General features: G+C 30.8%; 2 protein-coding genes across 3 annotated transcripts in view; one reads left to right on the top strand and one right to left on the bottom strand.

The window, feature by feature from the left end:
* Positions 1-18,366, bottom strand: part of LOC106878740 (dihydropteridine reductase) — a 37,046-nt gene extending 18,680 nt beyond the window's left edge. For both annotated transcript variants that reach the window (XR_016244952.1, XM_014928053.3), the window contains exon 1: positions 18,209-18,366. Coding sequence is in view for 1 of the 2 variants with exons in the window: in XM_014928053.3 (XP_014783539.1) it covers positions 18,209-18,295 (87 nt within the window). In the remaining variant the exon portion in view is untranslated. The remainder of the gene's footprint in view (positions 1-18,208) is intronic.
* A 254-nt stretch (positions 18,367-18,620) lies between these two features.
* LOC106878736 (E3 ubiquitin-protein ligase KCMF1) overlaps positions 18,621-24,493 on the top strand; it is a 53,601-nt gene continuing 47,728 nt past the window's right edge. Inside the window, exon 1 of the mRNA XM_089365998.1 lies at positions 18,621-18,778. Within this exon, the coding sequence (XP_089222124.1) occupies positions 18,763-18,778 (16 nt within the window). The 5' untranslated portion in view covers positions 18,621-18,762. The remainder of the gene's footprint in view (positions 18,779-24,493) is intronic.

Below are 24,493 nucleotides of genomic sequence, written 5' to 3'. Positions count from 1 at the left end.
AGCCAAATATAATTGGCCTCTGTAGAATCCAATCAATTAAGCTGTGCTGTGCTTTTATGAGATAGTCTAATTCACAATCCCATTAAAGTGTAAAGAGGTATCGTGTGAAGGAGAAAAGAGGGAATGAGCAACCCTGCGGGGTAGGGAGATGTTGCATAATTGCAAGGTTTTATTAGAATGCACTGTATAATTGTTGCGCTTTGCTATTCTGCACAGGTCTTCGAGAAGGGATCATGGCTGTGTGCTTAAGTTTGCTTTTGCAACTACATGGTTTTGGGTTCAGCCTCATTGCCCAGCAACCTGGACAAATATCTTGTATTATAGGCCTGTGCCAACCAATTTGGTGGGTGGAGACTGTAGATGCCTGTCATGTATGTATATGTATATATATATATATATATATATATATATATATATATATATATATATATAATAATATTATTAGGGACAAAATCCAAAATTACAGGTAAAAAACTCAATTAAAATCAATTTATAAAAAATTAAATTGAGCCTTATAGATAAAGTATATATAAAATATATATAGTTTTAGGGAAAATAACCAATTTTCAAGAACTCATCGATGAAAATCCACTATCACATATAGAAAAATTAATAATTAAAAGCACAATAAATGAGTATAATATAAAGTAAAGTAAATATCATAAGATAAATATAATAAAAAGATTACACGTGTTTCATAACCAATTTTCAAATAGAAAAGAAATTTAAATCGATTAAAATCAATTGAAATTATCTAAAATAAGTTCTATTCAAAAATATAGCTACTCGTCAGATCGTAAGTAGAACAATAATTAGATATATATCTCAACCAACAATAAGTACCAAATGAATTAATATGATATACTTATTATATAAAGATAGAAAAATTATTTAAAAAATATCATAATATCAAAATAATAACCATTCAATAATCATCCCTTCATCCATAATAATAACATGTATATTATATACAAAAAACATCTTACCTAAATTATCATTGTTTTAAATTATCATTGTTTTAAATACAAGTTGAACGAAGTTTAAGTTTAAAATAATAATGAAGATAAAATTAGTACATATTTAACCGGTGTAATAGTTAAAGCTATACTATTTAAAGCTAAAGACGTTTATTTAATTATGATTAAAGATCAATTGAATAATAGAAAAATACAAGATTATTTATTTCTACAAACGTAGACCATAAAGATAATTTTTATTCTGACCCTAAAGTTAGGCTTATTTGTCCTTGTAAGTCAGATCTAGGTAAATTAAGTAAAATAATTTTAGATAAATATATTAACAAATTAAATGGAATTAATTATCTTAAGTTATGGAATTCCACAGTAGATACTTTAAATTGGTTTAATAGTTTTAATGATAAATATAGGTATAAATTTATTCAAATTGATATTGACAATTATTATTCTTCTATAAATGAAATTGTACTAAATAAGGCCCTAATTTTTGCTATGAAGAAAGTAGGTATGACTAACGATGAAGTAAAAGTAGTTAAAATGGCTAGAAAATCATTGATTAAATATGATAATAAATTGTGGGCTAGAAAAGATACCAGAGATTATTTTGATATACCAATGGGGGCGCCTGATTCAGCACAGGTAACTGATTTAGTAGGTATATATTTATTATCTGAACTTGAACTTGAAAACTTAAAATTGGAGGGTGGTTTATATAGGGATGACCTTTTATTACTTACTAAAAATTGCACTAATAGACAACTAGAATTATATAAGAAGAGAATATATAGTTTTTTTAAAAGAAATGGTTTAAAGATTACTATTTATAATGAGTATTATAACGTTAATTATTTAGATGCTAATTTTAATTTATCTACTGGTAATACCCAACCTTACCATAAGATTAATGAAAATATTAAATACATTCATGCTAAAAGCAATCACCCACCCTCAGTTAAAAAATCCTTAACTTTTACTATAGGTAAGTGAATATCTTTACTATCTTCTAATATAGAGATTTTTGAAAAACATGCACCTTATTATAATAAAGCCCTGCAAGAAGCGGGATATACTAATAATATAAAATTTTTTAATAATCCGAATTATTTTTATAATAGTAGTAATAATAATTATAATAATAATGACCTTTTTAATAAACATTACTTTTATACTCATGATAATGTCTTCTTAGGTAATAATAAGAATAATAAGAACAATTGGTATTATAATAAATTACCTAAACATAAACTTAATTTTAATGGTAACAATTTTAAATATTTTAATTTTTTTAATGATAATAATAAATTTAATAATACGAATAATAAATTCAATAATATCTATAATAAGAACAAACTCTGGTTAATTATTCCATACGGTGTACAAGTTAAAACTAACATTATTAATGAAGTTTTTAAAGTTATTGATTTATTCCTTAAAGATAATAAAAAATATCATTATATTTTTTCTAAAAATAATTTTGGTGTAGGTTATTCCACTACTAATAATGTTGCTAATATTATCTCTTCTTTTAATAAATTTAAGTTAAATAATTACTACAAATTTAAATTTAATAATTATTCTAATATTAATAGTAATAATGTTGACCAGAATATAATTAATTGTACATGTTTAGATAAAACTAAATGTAATTTTAATAATAAATGTAATTTGAAAGATGTAGTGTATAAATGTATAGTGAAATTATTGAATGAAAATAAACATTATGGTTATAATTTAAATAAGATTTATATAGGTTCGACTTCTAATAAAATTAAATTAAGAGTAGCTCAACATATGCACTCATTTAAGAATAGAAATTTAATTAATTCTACTGGCCTCAGTAAATATATTTGGGAACTTAAAGCTAAAAATATTAAATATATTTTAAAATGGGAGATAGTTTGTAAAGCTAAATCCTATCATATAGGTAATAACTTTTGTAATTTATGTAATAATGAATTTAAAGAGATATTATTTCATAAGGATAATAATTTACTTAATTCTTTTGATGAACGAAAAATAAAATGTAGACATAAACTACTTTATTTATATAAAAACTTTAGCTAATAATTTTTATTTATTTTGTTTATATGGGTATGTGTATATGCATGTACATGTATATATTGAGGGTGTGTGTTTTAGTCTATATGCATTAGTATGTATGTATATTTTTAGGTGTATGTATATATGTTTACGTATGTATTTATATAGGTTTAAGTATATATATATGTGTGTGTTTTTTTTTTTTTTTTTTTTTTTTAATATATGTTTGTGTATATTGAGTGTATATTTGTATTTACATGTATGTATAAAGATATATACTTGTGAGTATAGATGTATATTTATATATATATTGTGCGTGTGAGTGAGTGCGTGAGTGTAGTTTTGTTTTAGAATTTTCCTTATTTATATATTTATTTGAGTGAATTTTTATTTGTGTGTATATTTTGTATATTTTTTATATATATAGTTATGAGTATTTTTGTGTATATGTATATGTCTATTTATGTATGTAATTATGTAAATGTGTATATATATGTATATATATGGGTATAAGTATATATGTGAGTGTGTGGAATTTGTCTATATAAATTAGTAGGTGTATATATTTATGGGTGTATATATATATATATATTTATGTATGTGTGTATATATATATGTATATATATGTATATATGTATATGTATATATGTATATGTATATGCATGTTTTTTCTGTATATATATGTGTATTTTTATGTGTATGTATATATGTCTGTATATGTGTATCTATATAATATGTATATTTGAGAGCATGTGAGGATGAGTGTGTATTTATATATATTATGCTTTATTTTTATATGTGTGTATGAGTGTATTTGTTTTTATATGTATATTTTGGTAGGTACATGTGTGTATGTGTAGATATATATTTATGTATATATATATATTTATGGTAGTATGTATGTTTTGGTCTATATGTGTTATATGTATTTATATATATGTGTGTATTTATGTATATATGTGTATGTATGTTTTGGTCTATATGTGTTATATGTATTTATATATATGTGTGTATTTATGTATATATGTGTATGTATGTTTTTATTTATGTATATGCTTTTATTAGTGTTTATGTGTATATATGTGTGTATGTTGTGTGTATATACGTATATTATTTTGTATATTTGTATGTATATTTGTATATGCATGTAAGTGTATATATATATGTGTGTATGTATGTATATGTGTGTGTATGTATGTATGTATATATGTATGTATGTATATGTGTATATGTGTATATGTATATATATATATATATATATATATATATATATATGTATATGTGTATGTATGTATGTATATATGTATGTATGTATTAGGATGTGTGTTGGGGTATCTATTTAATTATTCTAGTAGCTATATTTTGTTTTTATTGGTAGGTTAATTTTTTTTTTTTTTTTTTTTTTTTTTTTTTTAGTAAGTTTAAGGTTTTATATTACAATGACACGACGATTTTGATAAGACTAAATCAATAGTAGTATTTTAGTTTATTTCATAATATTATTTAATTTACGACTATTAATATTTTTATTTATTTATTATATATTAGAATTTAATATTTATTAATATGTTTTATAAGATAACTATAGTTTTTTGTTCTTTTTATGTTGTTAGTTATATAAATTTTAAATTTTTCATTCATTTATTTAAGTATTATTATTTCATTCATGCTTTCGTATTCTATTCTCTATTTTAACGTTCTTTTTTAACGTAGTATTTTCGCGCGAACTCTTGCTTAAAACGCTATAGCTATTAGATAACGTCTTAGTTTTTCAGTTTGAATTACGGAAAAATTTGGATAAGTACTGTTTTCACTTTGCTAAAGATTTTCTACTATTTGAAAATAATATGTATTCTTGTTTTTATACTATTCATTTGGTTCTTTATAGATTATTTTAATAGATAACTTATTTAACACTATATTATTTAGGAGTTATAGTTTCATTTCAACATAATATTAGAACTTCGATTGGAATAGTGTTGATATATTTTCGATTATTTTTGATTAATATTATTTGATTAATTATTAATCTTTATAGTTTATAATATCGTTAAAGTTTTTTTTAAATCAAAACTTTGTATATATATATAAAGTTTAACCTTTTATTCTTAATAATTTTTTCTTTCCTAATTTTTTCATTCATAATTTTTTCCATTCATAATTTTTTCATTCATATTTTTTTATTATTACGTTTGTAGAAATAAATAATCTTGTATTTTTCTATTATTCAATTGATCTTTAATCATAATTAAATAAACGTCTTTAGCTTTAAATAGTATAGCTTTAACTATTACACCGGTTAAATATGTACTAATTTTATCTTCATTATTATTTTAAACTTAAACTTCGTTCAACTTGTATTTAAAACAATGATAATTTAAAACAATGATAATTTAGGTAAGATGTTTTTTGTATATAATATACATGTTATTATTATGGATGAAGGGATGATTATTGAATGGTTATTATTTTGATATTATGATATTTTTTAAATAATTTTTCTATCTTTATATAATAAGTATATCATATTAATTCATTTGGTACTTATTGTTGGTTGAGATATATATCTAATTATTGTTCTACTTACGATCTGACGAGTAGCTATATTTTTGAATAGAACTTATTTTAGATAATTTCAATTGATTTTAATCGATTTAAATTTCTTTTCTATTTGAAAATTGGTTATGAAACACGTGTAATCTTTTTATTATATTTATCTTATGATATTTACTTTACTTTATATTATACTCATTTATTGTGCTTTTAATTATTAATTTTTCTATATGTGATAGTGGATTTTCATCGATGAGTTCTTGAAAATTGGTTATTTTCCCTAAAACTATATATATATATATATATATATATATATGTGGGAGTGGCTGTGTGGTAAGTAGCTTGCTTACCAACCACATGGTTCCAGGTTCATTCCCACTGTGTGGCACCTTGGGTAAGTGTCTTCTATAGCCTCGGGCCGACCAATGCCTTGTGAGTGGATTTGGTAGACGGAAACTGAAAGAAGCCTGTCCTATATATGTATATATATGTGTGTGTGTGTATATGTTTGTGTGTCTGTCCCCCCAACATCGCTTGACAACCGATGGTGGTGTGTTTACGTCCCTGTAACTTAGCGGTTCGGCAAAAAGAGACCGATAGAATAAGTACTAGGCTTCCAAAGAATAAGTCCTGGGGTCGATTTGCTCGACTAAAGGCGGTGCTCCAGCATGGCCGCAGTCAAATGACTGAAACAAGCAAAAGAGTATGTATATATATACATATATATATATACACACACACACAAACATGTTCATGTATTATGTTTTTGCCCTCTCCCCACCACTTGACAACCGGTATGGGTTTGTTTACATCCCTGTAACTTAGTTTGGCAAATATGACTAGTAGTATGAGTACCAGGCTTAAAATATAAATACTAAGATCAATTTGTTCACCTAAATCCTTCAAGGTAGAACTGTAATAAAAAGTAAAAGAAAAAACACAACTCTCTTGAGTCACTAAATGCAAATTTTAAATCTTTAATGTCCCAGTTATGTTATAAATTTAGTAAATAATTTTTTTACATTGGCCATCACAAATTCAACGCCATATTGGAAATGCTTCAAGCCCAGCACGCTGGTCATTTTTTAACATAAAATCATACCAAAGCAGACCTCGCCAGTATTGGTGCTTTGTAAAAAGCACCCAGCCTACTTTGTAAAGTGGTTGGCATTAGGAAGTGCATCCGACCATAAAACCCATGCCAAAACAGACCTCACTAGAGCGAGTGCCATGTGAAAAGCACCCAGTCCAGTTTGTAAAGTGGTTGGCATTAGGAAGGGCATCCGGTCATAAAAACCATGCTAAAACAGTGGAGCTTGATGCAGTCCTGACTTGCCAGCTCCTGTCAAGCAGTCCAACCCCAAGCCAGCATTGAAAACTGATGTTAAATGACGATGATAATGACTTCACAAATTCCTGAGAACGAAAGAAAAACAGATGCAGCTCTAAAACCAATTGATATCATCTAAGTGTTGCCTGGCTCCGACCAACTGTGTTCAAGCCATGACTATCTCACATCTAAAAGAAAAAAATTAATGATATGATGTGTTACATTATCCAATAAGCCATTTGCTTTTCAAAATAGAATAAGATCTGAGGGAGAATTTGGTTGCTATTTCTAGTGGGCTGAACACAAAAGCTTCCTCATAAGCTCAACAGTCTCTGTCACCATTACCACCACCAAATACACACAAGTATTGATTTATCAGACTGGTTCAGTCAGACAATAGAATATGTGAACAGAAAGACAAAATGAAAGGAATCTGACTGACACATAAATGTCACCAGACTGTCACTACCATTCCCAGCCTTGTAGCATTATTGTAGCTTTGTTTCTTTACCATTCAGTCCCAGATGCTTGCACATTTTAACCCTTCAGCGTTTAAACCTGCCATATCTAGCCAAAATATTCTACCTGTTTTATGGTCAAGACAGCCATATCTAGCATTTCACATCTGCCCTACAGTGTCATTATAAGAGATAAACAGTCATATCATTGAAGTCTTGATGCTACAAGAGAATATGAATAAATAGGCATTATGTTTGAGAGAGTAAACTGAATGCTGGAGAGTTAAAGGATTCTAGCTCTCCATATCACAGAAACAGGTATTCAGAAAACAAATACTTTCAGCTTTCGTTGAAACTATAATTTCACAATTCAAAATATATTAGATGATAGAACACCTATAAGTGATGAGAGGGTGGATCCTGAAAGAAGTCAACAATCCAGTCCCTGTCTGGTTTAACACTGTATTGCTTTCAGTTATCTACAGAGAATTTGGCATTTATGGCCTCAACCACAAAAATTATTTGATACATCATTTTAATGTCTACTTTTCTCTGCTTGCATGGGTCAGATGGAATTTGTTGAGATGGATTTTCTACAGCCTGATGCTTATGCTGTGACCAACCCTCACCTGTTTCCAAAGTGAAGTAATATTTCCCCATGACTAGTCATGTTTTCATGGAAGATTGGCAACAAAGGACACTGCTTGCATGACGGTGAGACTTGCTTAACACTACCAGATGATGTCAAGACAAGGAGACTAACTAACACACACACACACACACAGAGGCCTCTTGCAATTTCCATCTACTAAATCCACTCACAAGACTTTGGTTAGTCCAGAGTTGTAGTAGAAGCACTTGCCTAAGATACCACACGGTAGAGCCAAACAAAACCAAATTACACGCTTTGTGCGGAGTAAAGCTAATTGAACTGGTAACAAGCCTTGATAAGAAAACAAAAAATTCTGTTATGTTCGACAACCAAGGACCAGGTAGTGGTGTTAAAGTGGAAAACAGATTAAGTTTGCCATGAAAGTAGGCCATGGTAGGATTTGATCTTAGAGCATGAAGAGCCAAGACAAATTACTGCAAGGATGATGCTTTAATAACTCCAATTTACTGCTCCAGACTGGTATGTTATTTAGTAAACCCAAAAGAACAAAAAGGTATGGTTGACCTTGGCGGAATTTGAAATCTGAACACAAGAAGCTGAAATAAATACTGTCAAGCATTTTCATCCAATGGCTGCTTGGAATACTAGAAATATAGACCAAAAACTGACATCAATTTATTAAGTAGCATAAACCCTTTTAAAACAGGCAAGAATAAACATATATTATGATAACAGCTTTTCCCCAAAAATATCAGAATACAGAGAAAATGGACGTCAATTTGGGTCAGCTTCTATTAAGATTTAAAGATTGCTTTTCTTATTTTTCTGTTTAAAATGCATAACAGAAAAAAAAACAAATATATTAAGCTTCAAAATATTTTCTTGAATTTTTTTCAATTCTTTTTTCCTTTTTCTTCTCTTCTGAAAAATGTTATCTCATTTGTGAGAAGCAAAATTTAAATGTCTAATAATGTCAAGGCTAGTAATCTGAAGAAAATGTAAAGATCAGACTTTTAAAAATAAGCATAACATTTTATTATTTGTATATTTATACGTTTGTAGTTTTTGAAGAAATTTGTTCATACAATTGTCTTCAGTACAGAATTACAACAACGCTCCAAGATACATCAAGCTAAGTAGAATCATGATCATCCATACATACGGGCATGTTTCTTTTATGGCCATGCTCCCACTCCCTCTCCCAGCTGAAAGGTCTTTGTCTTGCTGGTGTTGGTGTCATGTAAGTGCGTCCGTGCCAGTAGCACAGAAAAAGCACCCAGCACACACTGCAAAGTGGTTGGTGTTAGAAAGGGCATCCAACTGTAGAAACCATGCCAACACAGACAACTGAAGACTGGACATCTCACTGGCTGACCAGCTCCTGTCAAACTGCCCAACCCATGCCAACACAGAAAACGGGTGTTAAACGACAATGATGATGAAGATGAATCCTTCACAACAAGAACCTACTAATTCTTGATATGGTTGAGCGACTTGCTTGAAACAGTAGCTTCAAGATTCCAATGACATGATTGTTTATTTTTATAATGACATTGTAGGGAAAGTGTGAGAGGCCAGATCTCACCAGTTTGAACATAAAACAGGTAAAATATTTGGGGTTGGATATGGGTGGTTTAAATTCTAAAGGGTTAATCAAAGCAATCAATCCCAATACTTATTTCCATTTAAGTCTGGTACTTACTTTATTGGTCTCTTTTGCTAAACTGCTAATGTAAACAACCCAACACCAGTTGACAAGTAATGTAGATGGAGAAACACAGACACACACACCACACACATGAATACAACAGGATTCAACAGTTTCCATTTATCGCTCAAAAGGCATTGGTCAACCCAGGGATATAGTGGAAGGCACCTGCTTAAGGTGCCATGCAATGGGACTTAACTTGAAGCTGGTTTGGTTGCAAAGCAGGCTTCTTAATGAAACAGTTATGCCTGTGCCTATAAAAAAAATATACAAACAATTCAGAATTGTTTTTAGTATCAAATGTAAAATTTATTTGCTACATTGTTTGAACAGCTGGCAAATAGAAAAACACTCAACTGAGTGAGCACTTCTCTTGAATAAGTCCTTCAAACATACAGACTGAACATACATTTAGCAACAGAAATCAGGTTTTCAAGCACTGATTGGAATAAGAATGACAAATTTCTATAGTAACACAGGCAGAACACCTGCAATGCATGAAGTCAATCTCCTTTGAGCTCCATCCTAATCCCATTTTATCTTTAGGATTGAAAGTTTCTTTTCTAACCAGTACAGAGTGCATTGATAGGTCTCTCTCCCCACCTCCTTCTCTCTTTCACATACATTTTATCAACTCTGATGTACTCTAAGGTTTCATAATGTTTCCCCACACACTTTCTTCTCTATATTGGTTTCAAATTTTGGAACAAGGTCAGCAATTTGTAGGGAAGGGGTAAGTCAGTTACGTCAACACCTAGTACTTATTTTATCGACCCCAAAAGGATGAAAGGCAAAGTTGACCTCGATGGAATTTGAACTCGGAATGTGAAGACAGACAAAATGTCATTAAGCATTTTGCCCAACACACCGTTTCTTCCATTTCACCACCTTACTCCCTTCTCTATATTAACGACGAAACAGATCATTAATACTTCATTATTACCTAAGACTTTTATGCAAATTACGCCATCCTTACATCTCAACGTTCCACACACAAAAGTGTCATCCACAAACAACCTTTATCTATCATATCACCAGAAATACCCTAATTCTATGTTTAAAAAAGTCCCTAAAAACATCCTTTATTGGTTACATAATCTCAACAGCATCAAAACACAAATACTATACTTATCATAAGAAATCAAGTCTAGTCCCTCCCTACACTAAAACAAAACAGAAAAAGCTTCAATTTGTTCCAAATGCCAGATTTCACAATCTGTTCCTTTGTAACAATCTTCTCCATAGATACAATGGGTCTCCAAGTTTCAATGATCTTTGATCAACTGGATTACCTGCCCACTGAATCAACATACCAATAAACAAGAATTCTACAGAGCCATCTACTCAAAGTATTCCATTCAAGGGTTTTTTTTAACAATATTCTACCCAATATTATTTACATTTGTCCACTTCAACTTTCACCACCTAAAAATGATTTATTTACATTTGCTTTTTATGATAACCAAATACAAACATATATGGATGATTTGTGAACAGCAGTAACAAAGTAAACAGTATTTTATTTAAAACTTAAATTGTAATGTTTCTTGTTCTAAATTTTTTGTTTGTTATTTAAATGTATTAATAATATAAATTTGTTTTTTATCTTATTTCAGTTATCTTTTTTAAACCTGGTACTTATTCTATTGGTATTCTTTGCTGATCCACAAAGTTACAGAAATATAAACACACCAAATCCATTTGTCAAGTAGTGGAGGGGAGGCAAAACACTATATCGCAAATTCTCCCTATATATATATATATATATATATATGACACATGACAGCTTTCATCTAAACTCCGCTTGTGAAGACCTGTTGAGGCAAGTGAAATTGAAATTGAGTTAAATTCGACGACTGGCACCCATGCCAACGTCGTCTCCTTCATTGGACACGAAACTCAGCTTGCGAAGACTTATTGGGGCAAGCGAAAGCAAGATTGTGATGGCACCTGTGCCCAGCGTCGCCTTTCTGGCACTTGTGCCCGCGGCATGTGTAAGGACTTTCGAGTGAGATCGTTGCCAGTGCCCCTGGACTGGCTCTTGTGCGGGTGGCACATAAAATACACCATTTCGAGCGTGGCCGTTGCCAGTACCGCCTGACTGGCCTTCATGCCGGTGGCACATAAAAGCACCCACTACACTCTGAGCGGTTGGCGTTAGGAAGGGCATCCAGCTGTAGAAACTCTGCCAAATCAGATTGGAGCCTGGTATAGCCATCTGGTTTCACCAGTCATCAGTCAAATCGTCCAACCCATGCTAGCATGGAAAGCGGACATTAAACGACGATGATGACAGCTTTCATCTACATCATATTAAATCTTTGCCTTCAGTAATTTCTTGATTAAAACAATCTGGACTTAACTTCTTTAACAAGCATGGAAAGGAGACATTTGTTAATTACCACTTAGTGAAAGAGGGCACTGTGCAACAATAGGCTGGTCAGCTCTCCCCAGACAGGTCCCTACTTGAGACACTCATCCCTCAGCCTTTAGCATTCAGATTACTCCATCACATATAATGCTTATTCATTCAAATTACTTTGAATTAATCATGCATTATCTCATAGCTTTCAGATTTCAAGGATGTGATTGCTTACTTTTAGAATGACACTGCAGAGATGTTGTGAGAGGCCTGATCTGGTCAGTCTGAACACAAAACAGGTAGAATATTTGGGCCCGATATGGCTGGTCTGAATGCTAAAGAGTTAAACCTTTTGCCAAACCAATCCTCCTCAAAATTCAGCCTTCTACTGCTTTTGTTTCCCAGTCAACCTTTCTCCGACACAGTGAACAAAGTTTTATAAGCAATGAATTTGAAACAGATGAGTTTTAAAACATTTTGACAGAAAAGAATTTCCATTTCTTAGATGAGACTACTTTTCTTGTAAGATATAAATCTTTTCTCTGAATGTACATCCCATCAAACAAGAACAGCTGCATGCTTCTAAGAGCATACAATTTATTTTTAAAACAAATGTTTACTTCTCATTTTCAGATCTACACTTGACTTTGCCAACACACACATATTTTAGATATACTTGTTTCTTTGCCAATGCACAAACAGGTTTGCTCAACTAACAAAAAATGGCAACCAAATCTCCCTCAAATAACATCCTACCATAAAAAGAAAAAAAAAACAGGGTACAGTGGATAATACAGTCTTGTATAGTCATAAAAAGACACAATGGTCACAGTTGGAATACCTTTCATCAAAGATTTTTTTTGATGAGAGATGACCCAGGATAAAACATCTGCAGCAGTCCTTGCTAAGACAAACACATTTTATATTTGTGTCTTGCTAACTCACAATCACAATAAAATTCCAAAAATAATGCCATGTATATAAGTATGAGACAGGGGAGAAGCAATATCAATCAGTATGAGTTAAGTAGCTAAGAAAAAATTTTCTCACCCCAATGGGTACTTCTTCCTTCACCCACATCACTCATTTTAGCTGTACTTTTCACCCCACATTGTTAAATATTGGATTATTATTATTATCATCATCATCATTATTATTATTTCATTCTTCTACTCCCCTATCAACCACTGTCTTCTCAAGCACCCCATCAACACCCTTCATGCTTCTGAACATGTAAAAGAATGAGATAAATTGAAAGATAACAGGAATTTAGCTCTATCTGAAACAAAACTAGGATATGGGGGCAAGAAATGGGAACGGTTGCAGAAGACTCTGGGAATTATAGCCTTTGAAACAATCTGTGACAGGAAAAAAAAAAAAAAAAAAAAAGAGACTAAAGTGTTACTACATAGAATGGGGTGATCAAAAACATACTGTGCAAATAAAGCATTTACATGGGAAACTATTTCAGGGCCCTAACTGTCCCCAATTCATTGCTAAGTTTCATAATTCCACAGGCGAGTGAGGACTGACAACTACATAGCATGTTGATTCATTTCAAAATAATTCAGGGTACAGTTTAAAAAAATAGCTACTTGAGTAAAAGCAAATTTTACTCAATGAATTCTATCTGTATAATTACTGCTAACTTCATATAAATAATTATGTTTGGGAAGATATCTTGCATATGTTTCACACCCATTTAAAGTTTTAATTCTATATGGAGCTCATATTTGAAATTTACTGTTGTTTAGCCTGAAGTTTGCCGTTATTTAAAACCATATTTCTCACAAGGACATGCCCTCCTGAAGGAGGGGCTGTGAGGATTGAAAAGGGAACAGGCAAATTGACATTTTTACTAAAATCAAGGTAGTTTACATATTTTGAAGCTAGTGCATCACCATATTGGGGAGAGAAAAAAAATAATTGTATAAATGTAAAATATTTTGTCTTCACATTAATAAAGTTGGGCAGGGACCCAAACAATTACCCTATATTTTGGAGAGGGGGGGGGTAGTTGATATTCGTCAGTTTGAGAACTATTTGATGAAAGGTGTTCCAGCCAAGACTACAACACCTTAACGACAGACCCAAATATCTTCAAGAAGAAAGAGTGTGACTTGAAAGAGAGTTGGTTATTTTTGAGCATGTCAAGCTCTCTCTCTCTCACTCCACACCCTCGACTCACATGAATATGCATATTTAGATAGTGTGTCCCATTTCCAACGATCAAAGTTCTTTAACCTTCAGCCTATGTAAAACGTCAGTACTACCTAACAAAAGAAACGTTTCTAACACCTAATACAACTGCAAAATCTTTTAAATTATCAGTAACATGCTATAATAGCCATCATTTTCATTTTACACCTGTTTTTTCATGTTGGTATGTGATGGAATTATACGCTAACAATTCTACCAGCTCATCTCCTGATCCCCGCTATGTAATAAGGCAATTAGTGATTTATCAATATTTATTTCTCATAAAATTTACATTATTATCCCATGCAATGTGCTAAATAAGGGAGTTTCTGGAAGAGCTTCAAAACCTCAAATGATAGATGTGAAACTTCAGCTGAGAGTAAGGAAGGAAAGGAAGGACACAAGCACACTAATTGTACTTATCAAACTACAAGCTAATTGTTGCCAACACTAGATTCCATGGATTTCAGATTTTATTTTGGCAAAAAGAAAAAGAAAGTCTTTGATCTTTTTAATTTTAGTAATCTTAGCTTATGCTTATTTCATTAAAAAAAAAAAGTTTAAAGTCTTCATGAAAAGACTTGTGATCTCTGGATTTAGCTCTGGTATGTACACTGGAGTTAATTGGAAGTGATACATCCTGGGATAGGATGCTAACCCATTGCAGGTAGTATTCCCCAGGTGGTTTGGTTCTTATTCTTAACTTAAACAAACTCAAGTTCAAAAATGCATCCATAAAAATGGGTCCTATTATGGAACTGAATCACAAATCTGAACCAATTACCCTTGTAAGCAGGCCTACATTAGAATAAAAAGTTTTATATACTGAAGATGTTAAAGAGATTCATCTCTTACTATAATTGTTTCTGTAAAGGAATTTATAAATTTTTGCACATTTCAATTACAATATTTGATGGTTTTATAAATTACAAATCCCATAAATAAAAATAAAATTCCTCATTAAATATAATTTTATAATAAATATAACATTAACAATTAGTATGCAAATACATAATGGAATATTATATTTATGAAAAATGATTAAAATTTAATGTAGTTAAATGGCTCTGAATTTGTAACCATTAAATTTAACACAGCTGTCATTCTGTGAACACTAGTTATTTCTATGATAATCTAACTCGGTTAACACAATCTCCCATGTAATTTATTACATTAAGCATCAATGAACTATAGATCCCATCTTAATAGCCAATCTTTCAATCATATAGTTGTATTTTTTTTTCAAGTGGCTTCCAGTACCTTAATAGTGTATATAGCCTCAGAGGCATATCGTAGGATATTAAAAGTGATGGCTTGAACTTGAAAAGATGAAGTGATTATCAGAAAGAATCAGTTAAATAAAAAGAAGTGCAAAAGCAGAGAAATGCTGATGTATTTGACGAAACAGTTAATGCTTAAAAGGCAGGGCTGAGAATGGGAATCCTTCAAAGAAGATTCTTTATCTGAAACTTTTTTTTTTACCTTATCACATTAATATCTCAATTTCTTTTCTGTTTTCCTAACAATACAGTGAAGTTTTGAACCTGTTATCTAAGCTGAAAATATATTAACTAGGACCAAGAGATAAGATTTTTTTTTTAATTATTTTCGCTTACGTTTTTACAAGTACCAAGCAAAAATGTACCTACTGCATAGGTCTGCTTGATCAGAGCCAACCTGGGCTAATAAACTAACAATACCCAATGCTCACATTAAACATGTAAATTCGCATAACTATACAACCCTTGAGAGAAAAAGGACCAGCAGAAAAGGAAAATATAAAATACTTGAACTGTAGAGAGATAAATAAAAGTTGTGAAGTAATTTGAATCTTGTAAAAAAAAATCCTCCATTTATCAGCATATAAGCAGAAGTTTAATGTGGAATTATATAGTGACAGTCATTATAAGTATCAACTTGATGAGTCTGAGAGAAGTGCAACAGGCTAAAAGATGATAGAAATGATGCCTAAATAGAAAAAAATAAGCTCCAGGAGAAAATCTGCTCTGCCTTATGGGCGTTTTTCCTTTCTCTTTCTCTCCACTTTTTTTAAAATTTTTTTTAATACGGACTTTAATATTTTTCTGTCAATTGTATTATTTAAATTTAAAACCTCGAAATATTCCCAATTATTGTCAACGACCCTTGGGTTCCTCAAATTAATAAAATCTAGGTCTTCCCAAAATAAAATATTAGTAAAAAAAAATTTTTTTGTCTCTACCACCTCTTAATTATTAAGACAAACTTTTCATCCATATAATTCTTTAAAACTCAATTTTACAAACTATGGGACTTTCTCCGCTGCTCAAAGCCTTCTCCCATAGGACAGCCACTACTCTTGTGTCACATCATATCGTTTGGAATAGCATCTCTACTAGGAACAGTATGTATAATGATGGAAACTTGGCTTGTATCTATTTCGAGAATATATACTGATAAACTGGTGTGTGTGTGTGTGTGTGTGTGTTTGTGAGTGTGTATGTGTGTGTGCGCGCGCGCATACACGCACATTCTCATTTATTTCATTTAAGCCAGATAATTCGGAGAATAAGACATGAAAATCAAAAATCTCGTTTTCTATGGCAAAGATGCGTATAAAAAAAAATATCAATATATCCCAAATGCAATCAGTGTAAGAGAAAACTGAGCGGAGACACATATACTATTCCTGGAAGAGAGAGAGTGATCGATGGCACCATGAAATGGCAGGTGTTCCTGTCATGGTATTGTGTCGATCGATAACTGCTTTGAAAACGAAGATTAAAAATTAAAAACAAAAACAAAAAAAAAGGCTTGTACTGAAAAGAAAGATTAATGCAATTGGGAAAAAACAGAATGGGAGAAGATTAAATTCTACTAGTGTAGAATGACAGAATAATACCGATGATTCTCCTCCAGTTTCTTCAGTTAATCAATAGGCCGGACTAATATATGTACAAATTCCTCGAAGAATAACTGAATATTTCGCAACCTATTTATAAGTAAATAGCTAGGGAGAAAATACCAAGGGACACCTGCTGTATGAAAACTTCTAAATAAAATGGAAGTTTTAATTACATCCTTAGTGAAAGTTAATTCTGGCAGGGTGATTACGACTATCCTTTAAATTTCAGTGGGCTTGGTTTTTTTAAAGTACGGTGTAAATCCTGGCGTGTTTCGGTCTTATTCGACTTCATCAGCGAAGCAGAGTCTAACCGTTAAAGCACATTTTTAACTTACTATAGAAGTATACAGGAATTTAGTGAATTACTACAGAGTGGAGTTATAAATTAATAAAGGTTAAAGGCACCGATGACTGAGAATATATAACTAGGGTTTATTTGAAGATAATATCCCTTATATAAATATAAAAATAATTTAAAACTTTATTTTAAATCAATTGTTGTAACTAATAAACAATTGATTTAAAATAAAGTTTTAAATTATTTTTATATTTATATAAGGGATATTATCTTCAAATAAACCCTAGTTATATAGTCTCAGTCATCGGTGCCTATAACCTTTTACGAGTATGCATATATTTACACACACAAACCATAAGCGTCGGTTTGATTTTCTTTTTGTTTCTAAAAGTATATGTAATTTCAGTTTCATTCGGAAAAATCGTAATATATTAAGAGTACGAACGAATGAGAGAAAAAACATTGATTATAAGGAAGAGGAAAACAGCGCAAAATAAGACGTAAAGTTAGAATAATAATGACGTCGGTACGAAATGCAATTAAATGCGACAATCAGCTCATAAATACCTGATTTATCACAGACACTATCAAAACAAGGTAAATTTTACCAAAATATAGAGTGACCGGGTCTCGTAGAGTATTGTTTAATTTCCTTTCATTCATCAAACGAAATACATGTAGAAAAGAATGAAGAAGATAATGTTAGTTTCATTAATCACAAATGTGAAGAAGGTACTATTGGGAAAGAGATATACTAAAAAATATAAATATAATTGGGTGTCTTACAAAATTCTTGCTCTTGAAATAAGAAACACAAGTGGAGCCGAGCGCACCTTTGCCTCCGTAAACGAGAATACGACCCTGCACTGCCATGGTTTATGTTACAATGACACACGAGATGCTACAACCGGAAGTGACCTCCCAGTAAACAGCAGGAGTAGCAACCGCTAATGGAAGCGTCAGTATTACCAGTTGTCGTCACTAGGACAGATAATGATTTTTGTTTTTTCAAAGTAATTAGAAAAACACTAAATTAATTGGATTTTTTATGGAAATATTGCATAAAAAGACAAAATATGTTAAAAATAGCTAAAAAGCATTACTGAAAGAATCAGTGCTTCAAATCACACTGTTACCAAACAAGACGAGATATTCTCGTGACGTCACCATGGCCTCGACTTTTCCAAAATTCCTACTGGGAATTTTGAAGCAGACGTACCTGTAAAAAGAAGTCATAATTACAGCAGAAGACAGAACTTGCTATACATGAGTATAATCTTCCATATCAGTTCACGTTTTCGGAATATTTACTCGCCACTCTCGCGGTCCGTTCAGCTATAATGTCTCGCCATGAGGGTGAGTGCATCGTAAAATTTTCAAGATGGCTCCGTTCTGCTTTGAAGATGTTGTTTGATAATACAATGTGCGCAGTGCGCGTTCTACTCTCTCAGAGCAGAATGTCTTTTAAATACACTTCTATGTTAATCTGAATTATTTTTCCTTTTGTTTGCTATCATATTTTAACTTATTTTAATCTGAAATTCTACTACATCCCGGAAGTAAAGGGTGAAAAAAAATTGTATACCATGTCTATGACCAGTTATAACTATCTAGTTCGGAAATGTATTTTCTGTAGCTTTCGCTGCTTAAATAAGATTCTTGTAGTTTGTCGATCGTTGAATGATAATCTAGACGACTAGTTGAAAGAGTTTGGTTTTAAAATTAGAATAGAATCAGTAATGTTCTGTTTTTAAAGCGTTTGGAAAGTATGTCCTAATGCCGCTTGTCCCCCTCATATATATATATATATGTGTGTATTATATATATTAACTGTAGTTAAATGTATTTATGCTATCTATACACAATATTACGTACTTTATGAGTAAACTAGAGAGCTTTGAAAAAATTTATTTTGCCTTATCCTTCTTAAAAGAATTAACTTTACTAGAAATCATCATTGATTTCGTAAACATGCATATTTCAAAATATCGAAAGATCATTTCACATACTTAAAAAAAAAAACGCCCATAAAATACTTGTATCGATAAGTATACTATGCATTATATATATATTTTACGTGTGTGAGTGTATATATGCATAATATATAAATATATAATGCGTGTGTGTAAAAAATATCTATATAAAATTTACCTAGCTAATTGTATGTCCCAACATCTTATTTTTGTGTCGTTTCTTATGTCCATGCATATTAAAATTTTACCCGCACCTAGATATATCGACCATGAAATCTCAAACTTGATATTTGCAAGTACATGTCTTTAACAGGGTCGATTTTTATCATATAATTTATTTTACAGTTTCTATTTAATGATGATTTTTTTTTTCTTGTGTAGTTTATTTTCCAATTACCCAATAGTTGATGAAAATGTGTGTTTAGACTTGTCTGGCCATTAGTTTAAATATATATATATATATATATATATATACGTTTTGAGGTACAAAACGCGAGATAGAGTACTCGATGCATGTAGAGTTTTAAAGAAGCTGATGATTCACTGTGTGTATATATATATATATATATATATATATATATATATATATATATATTTATATTGCACATACAGATGTATTAATGTTTGCGTGTGTACATAATGCGTCATACGTTTTCTTTCGGTTTAAAACTGTTTAAATAATATTATCGTCCTTTGAATGTTCGTATAAATTGTGTATTCTTTTTGTTGCAGATATCCGAAAGCTAAGCTATAGCATAAAACGTAAAACAAGAGAACCATTTTTTTTTAAAATTGATTTGTATTTCTACTTCTAATACGTCTCGTTTGTAATAATATCCTCTAATATATTGTTAAAATTCTTCAGTTGTCCAAACACCTTCTGAGTTAGTCAGTATCATTATAAACTTCTGTGTTTATTGTTTACCATATGATCAACTAAGCAAAATTACTTTAGGAAGTAGCAATTGTAAAGTCAGGATTTTTTGTTTGTTTTTCTTTTTTTAATTTATTATTGTTGTTATGACTGTGCATGTGACTAAAATAGACTGTTTGACTGAGTGTCGTTTATTTAGGTACTCTTAGTATAAATGAATTGTTTCATCGCTTCAAGGAAAAGTAATATATCTGACATTAAAATATTGTTTCAAATACTGATTTGCTTTGGGAAAGTATTCTACCTATTTTTAGTATTGATGTGACGATCTGTTTTTGTCGTTTTACTAAGCAGTCAGGCCCCATTGTTTAGTTAATTATTCTATTTATATAAAACTATATGTTATGGTCACTTAACTAGGAATAGTTAATTCGGCACTTATTTTGTTACATAAGAAAGTGTTTGAGAATTTAATCATCTAGATAACACCCACATACTGTACTATTTTCAGCTATGGTTGATATATGAATTACAATATAAACGGTTTTAGATTAAAATGTTTAGGAAAAGTCAGCAATGAAATGTAATACTGAAGAATAATGTTAAGGATTTCGAAATGATTATTAGTATTTTTTTTTTTTTTTTTTCACTTTCTTTCTATTCGTTTAATATTGTTCTATAATCGTTAACATGTTAACACTTTTACATACAGAAAGTTATTTGTGTAGAATCCAGAAGAATAATCTCAAGTTGTTTCTTGTTCTCAATGTAATATTTTAAGCTAAAAAGACCGTATAATTTGTATAAATTAACATCGATGTTTAACATTCTGCTGGTGTCTGTTTAGACCGTCTTCCAGAATTTTCTTTTGTGCGTTGAACTGTTTTATTTTCTAAGTTATTGCAAAAAATATGTAAACCTCACTAAATCAAATGTTGCATGAGAAAGTAAAAACTTCGCTCATTGAATTCATTCATTATGCAGCAGCAATTGTCCAGTTCATATTTGTCATTTTTCGCTCGTCCTTCATGTTGTGATATAGTAGCTTGGTTTCGGATCTTTAGAATTCACTTAATTATTATAATTATTCGTACCCTTTTTTTTTTTTTCTTGTTCTTTCGGGAGAGTTGTGTTTTAAGTAATAACCTCCGACATTGACTTTGTTTTTCCTCCTTCGATAAAATTTGAATCAGTACTTATATACTAAGATCAATTGAATTCTCTTACCCACACTAGTACAGAGAATTGACCTTGTGCCAACTCAATAAATCGTTATACTCAATTTTTCGGAATTTTGTCGCCTCAATTTTCCGTGAACATTTCAGAGTAGTTCTTTGCGTCTTCAAAATACTGGTTGAAATAAATTAAAGATTACCTGTAAGCAATTTACATAGACACGCAATCCAACTTACCAGGTAACTGGATTTTAGCAAAGTTGGTTGAGCCACAGTACTATTATGACTTTCTCAGGGAAATCATGTTCACAGCTCTCATTAAATATGCTAACTATATGTTTGCTAAGTTCTCAGCAGGTTTAATTGAAATTCACCTTCAGAATGTTTAATATAAATAGCATTGATATATGACAGAAATTTTAGATTAAAACACAAGGTATTGAGAGGATCATTCCTGAGAGTACATTAGATAAATGTAATGCTGAAATTAATGAAGCCATGAATATTGATTACACTCATTGGAATGGGATAAAATTCCAAAAGAGGTCTCTGAGTGGGTGGAAATAGTATTGCACAACTTGTTGCTCATATTGCTGTGTATCTACAAATCTGTAAAAGTGTCAGCTTTCCAAGTGCAGTTTAGATGAACTAATTGGATTTATCCCTCAGTTCATAATGAAATCAAAAGATTTTAAAGATTAATTTTAAAGCTTTTCACAAATTACATATTTTGTGTGTGTGTATATTGCTTTCCAGTGCACGATTCAAGAGAAATTAGTAATGCAAGATTCTCATGTAAAAGTAACTAAATCAGATTTATGTGGAGATTTCACAGGAAAATAGAACACATAATACCAAAATATATTTAGCATTTTGTGTTTGCAATAAATTTTAGGTTTTAAAATCTGATTATTAGTAAAATTTCAATTTTGAGTCCTTCAATGAAAGTGTTTTACCAGAAGTTTGAAATGGGAGGGTTATAATCGGCCCTCACATTTCAAACTTAAGATGTAATAACAGGAATATATTTTTGGAAATATACAAATTATCTTTGTGATATTTTTTGTTTTAAATTCAAAAAGTTCTCTCTTTCTGTAGGGAATTACCTTCAGATGACATCAAGAAACAGCACAACAAATGTCTTTGTCATTTTAGTTGAATTTTAAAAAGTGCAATATTGAAAACTTGTAGGCAATTAGCCAACAATGCTTTTTCCATTTCATGTTATTTTCCTATGCTTACATAAGTTTGACAAGTTTTCCTAACTTCAAAAGCCATATTAACTGTACAATGTGGTATTATGTAATGGAGCATTGTTCTGAAGTCTGAATAGACCAGTGAATTGTATTTTCTTGAATTCGTTATGATTTTAGAATTTTTTTTTTTTAATCAATAAAAAAAATAAATGAAAGTGACAATTCCCATCAACTTGAAGTTATTTTTAACAACTGTTCACTAGTGATTTAATGAATCTGATCTATTTATTTATGAATATCTTTATTCTGCACCACCTCTGTTTGCAGCTATGGAAACCAAGTTGAAAATATAATTGAAATACACAGCTAAAAAAATATGCTCTAGAAATTAACTTTCAGTAATCTGTAATGTTCACTGATATTTTGCACATTTTTTTTTTTTGGTTACTGTGATGCTTGTAGTAACAACTGATGTTAGTATCTTACAAAAGCTCTATGTCAGAACTCAGTATGACACTATAACCAGCCATTACTGAAAGAACACTTAGAGGGATCTAAGGTGTGCATATATTGAATGAACCATAAATCTTAGTAATAGATACCAGTTGAGTATAAGACGTATTTGTGATTAGGGGTTATAAAAATGTCTGCAATAGTTTGTTTGTGATGGACAATTGGTGCTGTAAATAAACTAAATTTATGTAAATTGTTGATATTAGGATGTACTTGACATTTGTTTTGTCCACAATCTATTGTGCACTATATCTCTCTCTCACTATATATATATTTGTCCAACCCATGCCAGCATTTGAGGAGGACGTTAAATGATTATTGTGTGTGTGTGTGTGTTTATATGTATATCGTAGGGTGAGATATGTTATTGTAAACAATACTTGTGTACATGTGTATAGTAAGCCCTTTTAAGGAGGGAATAGGATTGAATTTTTTTTTTTTTTTTTATACTTGAATCCTTCACTTATGATGGCTAACATTAATTTTTGTCATAGTAATAAAAGGTTTAAGATTGTAAGCTTTCATATATTATTGGTTTCATCTGTTATATACTCAATAGTTTCTCGTGTCAACACTGACTCATGAGCCATTAATAAATTACTACTGTTAATAATGTCTAGTGTTAGTGCTACTCTGTACTACATTGTCTATCTATAGATTTTAGCCAACGCTATGTAATAGGCATGTGTAAACACTGTCTATATGTACATTACATCCACCTGTATAATCCCAACACAGAAATTGAAATAAGTCTGATCCTTTTTATTTTGTCCACAAAGATACTCTCTTTAAAAACAAGGTGTTTACATGCCTATTACATATAGAATTGATTAAAATATTTACACAGGCCCTGTAGCACAGGATAGCATTAAAACAAAAACACTGTTAACACACCAGTAATGTACCAAGAAAGTGTTATAAAAGCTAATTGGTTTATCCAGTTTACTTACCCACTTTATAATAGTGAGTCTGTAAGCAATTTCCCTGGACAGTTCAAGAGGATACTCAGTTGTTGATGAAACCCCAACACAAAAATGAAACTGACAAATATGTATTGTATAGAGAGAGACAAGGTGTTTACATCTGTCTATTTATTACATATAGTGGTGGCAAAGCTAGTTTGCTGCTTATAGCACGTATGTTGTGCAGAGATAGTTGAACTGCCTCATTGTTTGTAGCAGCTGGCCTTCACTGGAAGGCAAGAGTGAAGTTGCTGGTGTTTCTTCTGTATATAACCAGAGTAACAGTATTAGCTTGTTTATAATTTGCAGGTCTGTCCTCAGGAATAACTTTGTGTAGTGACTCCTTGTTTATGTTATTTAAAATACCTTGCTAAAGAT

This window comes from Octopus bimaculoides, chromosome 18 (genome assembly GCF_046866305.1).
Source record: "Octopus bimaculoides isolate indiv1 chromosome 18, ASM4686630v1, whole genome shotgun sequence".
Lineage (NCBI taxonomy): Eukaryota > Metazoa > Mollusca > Cephalopoda > Octopoda > Octopodidae > Octopus > Octopus bimaculoides.
Note: the sequence above shows the minus strand (reverse complement) of the source record. Positions and strands in the feature narration are given on the sequence as shown.